Source organism: Talaromyces rugulosus, chromosome I (assembly GCF_013368755.1).
Source record: "Talaromyces rugulosus chromosome I, complete sequence".
NCBI lineage: Eukaryota > Fungi > Ascomycota > Eurotiomycetes > Eurotiales > Trichocomaceae > Talaromyces > Talaromyces rugulosus.
Window position 1 is genome coordinate 11,874 of NC_049561.1, and position 4,331 is coordinate 16,204.

The 4,331-nt window shown below is 39.6% G+C and overlaps 1 protein-coding gene across 1 annotated transcript; it reads right to left on the reverse strand.

Moving 5' to 3' along the window:
* Window positions 1-278: 278 nt before the first annotated feature.
* TRUGW13939_00002 (uncharacterized protein) lies at window positions 279-707 on the reverse strand (the record flags this gene model as incomplete). Its single annotated transcript, XM_035483217.1, has 1 exon — window positions 279-707. The coding sequence occupies one exon, from the start codon at window positions 705-707 to the stop codon at window positions 279-281; it is 429 nt and encodes a 142-aa protein (XP_035339110.1).
* Window positions 708-4,331: the final 3,624 nt, after the last annotated feature.

The following is a 4,331-nucleotide window of genomic DNA, read 5'->3' on the forward strand; positions in this document are numbered from 1 at the left end:
AAACATCCTTTGCAGCCTAGCAAACTAGGTGACGGCGATCCACCATATGCGCTGTCCCAATCCATATAGTCCATAGAACTGGGCAACTCGGCCGCATCCTCCTCCTCAGGCTCATTACTCAATTCAACAGCTTTCTTCACTACCATAAACCGCGCGACCTTGATCACTCACAATAAAATGGGCAGATAATCCTCAAATATACAGAAACCACCCTCACAAACCCCTAATACGGCTGCAGCACACACTAATACGCTGTCATACTCCTGTCAGATAATACACTAATTCAACAATTCAATACAAAAATCCAAACACGCCCGCTCCACAGAGCTCAATAACAGCACAATAATATTACTGGCTTCCTCCTCATTCTCCAAAGGGCACTCAATATCAAATATAGCATCCACATTAACCATTCTCCCTATAGCTATCTCCTCCATCATCTTCTCTATCCCGTCACTCCTATCATTGAAAAAATCGGGTTCATTGCTGTCCACAGACAACGAATCAATCGACATAGTATCTCTCTCCTCCTCCTCCTCCTCCTCCTCCTCCTCCTCCTCCTCCTCCTCCTCCTCCTCCTCCTCCTCTTCCTCCTCTTCCTCTACCCACGGTGCCCGCGTGGCCCCGGATCGCGTGATCACCTTACCCTTACTCACCTGGCAAGTGGATAGAATCCACACCGCGTCGACCAACCGCTCCCATGCCATGCACTGTCGTCGCATGAATCAATACAGGAGACTGGTCCACTCATGCGGCTGCTGCATACACCAAAAAAACATCAACATCTCCTGCCACAGCCACACCTACTTCACAATTGACTCCTCATCCTAATACACCTCTAACAGGGTATACCACATCTGATACTACTCAGTCCAAATAGCTTCCAACCACACAAACACCCCAATCTGGTGAATCACAGACAACTAGCTGATCGTGGCCAACCACACCATAGCCATCCAAATAACGTAGACTTCCAGCTCAATAGACAGCTGGCCATCAATATCCACGAGGGATAGGCTCACACTCTGTATCAAATCAGAGATGTTGAACTCCCCCAAATACTTCACCCACTTGGTTCACTATAACCACAGGTTGGCCTCGTTGACCTGGCTGGCCTAGATCTTCCAATCTGTGGCCTCCTACACACTGTGCCAATGCGCCTGTATGTTCTAGATTAACGTCTCACATATATCACCATTAAGGACCACAGCTTCATCCATCTCAGGAATAATCACAAAATACTGCAAGTTAGCCTTAACAGGAAACAACCACTGACATTAAACAAAACAGCATACCTAATCCTACTTATACTGAATCTGTTTCTGCTCCATATAGATAGGTTGTCCAATCTTTCGGATCCAGAACCACTGATGATACTTGATCCAATACTGCCACATAATAGACATAGTAATATATATGTATTGACACGAATGGGAACTCAATTAACATCAATATCTATCAATAGACACGACCAACTGTTAGATCACTGTGGTCCAGATAACCAGGATATTCAACTCGATCAGGTCATGCGCGATGTTAGGCCATGTACAAACATCATTGGCCAATGTAACGCGCATAATAGTGGACACATAATAGTACACACGACGCAAATACATTTCAATCTAACTAGGCCACACGGCATGGTGACACTCCTGGCATACCACAATAAGAAACTTCTCTAATTGCTTGAAAAACGTGTTATACATGATAATAATAATGAATTGCCCTGGTAAATGTGATAAATACTAATGCTATCTATAATAGTAATGGTAATCTGTAGTATAAACAATATATAATTATATATAACTATGTCTTAATATGTTAGAACCCCTGACGATCTGTCATGGCGCGCACGCGATATATCCTGGCCACTAGTGTCTGTTGCACCCTAACCAAAACAACCTGAAAAACCTGTCCTTTTCAATTAACTATGATAGCGGCATAATAACTTGAATATCACTTATTCTCCAGTGATGAGCGATTTAATAGTATGAAAATAACTGGTCTAATTTTAAGGGCAATCAGGTGATAAAACCTGATTGTAGTCTATAAAAGTTCATAATTATAGTCTATAACACTAACCCTAGATTTAACTAGCAAAAATAACCCTAAAATAGAGTTTGTGATTGTAGTACAGTTCACTACACTCAGGTATTTTGGTTAGAGTTTGTGATTGTAGTACAGTTCACTACACTCAGGTATTTTGGTTAGAGTTTGTGATTGTAGTACAGTTCACTACACTCAGGTATTTTGGTTAGGGTAACCACTGGATTATACTCCTCGCACCATTATTGGTAACCCTAATCCTGACCATGATCAACCCTTCTTCCTAATCCTGACCGACACCCTTTCCTTTTATTTTCTATTTCTCTGTCTTTTTCTTCTGTATTGATACTGGTCCACACTCTTGGCGGTCTTTCTAACAATCTCGAATCTGGCCCCATGCACTATTATTAGCAATCTTAACCCTAATCTTTTCTTTTTCTCTCCTTTTCTTTTCTTTTTCTTTTTCTTTTCTTTTCCTTTTCTTTTCCTTTTCTTGTCTTTTTTCTTTTTTTTTCTATTCCTTTTCTGTTCTTTGTCTTTCCTTTTCCTTCTCTATTCTTTTTCTTTGCCTTTTCTGTCTTGTTTCTTTCTCTCTTATATTCTTTTTCCTTTGTTTACTTTTTCTCTCTTTCTCTATCTTTTTCTGTTCTTTGTACTTTCGTCCTTCTCTTCTGGTTACTGTATATAATAACCTTTTTGCCAGTAAAATCATGATATTGTACCTCTTATATTATTATTAATAATCTGAACCCTGACTCTCTCCATTCTATCTCTGGTACGATCATTGGTAATCCTAATCTTGACTGCACTGTATTACTACTTGGTCTATTTTTCCATTCTTTCTGCCTTTTCTATCCTTCCTATCTTTTCGGCTTTTTTGCTTTATCTACTTTCTTTATTATTTCACTTCTGTTCTTTTTCTTTATTATATATAACTACCTCTTGCTAGGATCACTGCCAGATTATACTCCTGGCACCATCATTGATAACCTTAACCCTAATCTTTTCCTTTCCTTTTCCTGCCTGTCTGACCTTTCCTACTTTTTCAACCTTTCTAATTTTTTCTATCTTTCTGGTCTTTTCTACTTTTTATATTTTTCTTCCTATTTATGCTATTCCTATTCTTTCATTTCCGTCTTTCTTTTTTTTTTATTATATATAATTATTTCTTATGGGGATGACAACTAGATTGTGCCCCTTGCACCATTATTAGTAACCCTAACCCTGGCCATTATGGGCCCCTCTCTCTAATCTCAACCGATATGTCATCCTCTCTCTTTTCTTTTCATCTTCTCCTCTGCTTCTTTGAACTCGTCATAACACTCTGCCGTCTCCCCAATGATGCCTTAATTGGGCCCTGTGTATTATCATGGGTAACCTGAACCCTGGCCTTGGACAATAATGTCCTTCTTTGCAACACTCTCCTTTCCTTTCTTTTTGGTCTTACCATTTCTTTTTCTCACTTTCTTTTAGTATTCTGTTATATATATATTATCTATGTCGATCTACATATATATATATCACTCTCTAGATTTGATATTCAAAATATATATCCCTTAGACTAGTTTATATTAATATCTCTAAATATATATAATCACCGAATAATACTCTTACTAAACTGATAAAATACCTGGATTATACACATGTATTCTATTCCACTCCATCAAACCTTCTGCCCTAACCATGTATTAACCTGGTCCATATAGGTGATGTCAACACCATTATTACACATCCATATCAATACCAGATCAACATATACATCGGGCCCATATTTAATAACACTAAATACCACAGAGATAACAATATCAAGAAACTGGCAATCACATCTATTCATCATATGTTATCCGCCCTGCCTATTGCTCTCAAACCGCTGGCATACCGCCTGGGGGACACCACATAGAAAATAACATAAATATAGGGCATATTTCCACTTATCACATATTACTTGGGTCATCGTTACAATCTCCTACCACACTTCATCCACATCAGCCTGCCGGCAATGCTCAATCCAATACATGAATATCTGGGGATCCGCCGTGGCCATAGAATATATAGAATATCGCTACATCTATACCGTTAACTGCCGTTCCAATACATCGATCTTAATCACCACCTACACACACATGGACTGCCCCCGCTGGGCTATTCACCACTTCAACTGTTCCTAGACTATCTACGCTATTAATGCCGGCTTCAACCTCGGTTTGGATATAGATGGCCGCCCTGGTGCCTGGCATTGATCGTACACTGTCTTATTGGCTATATACCCCTCACACCAGTTATAT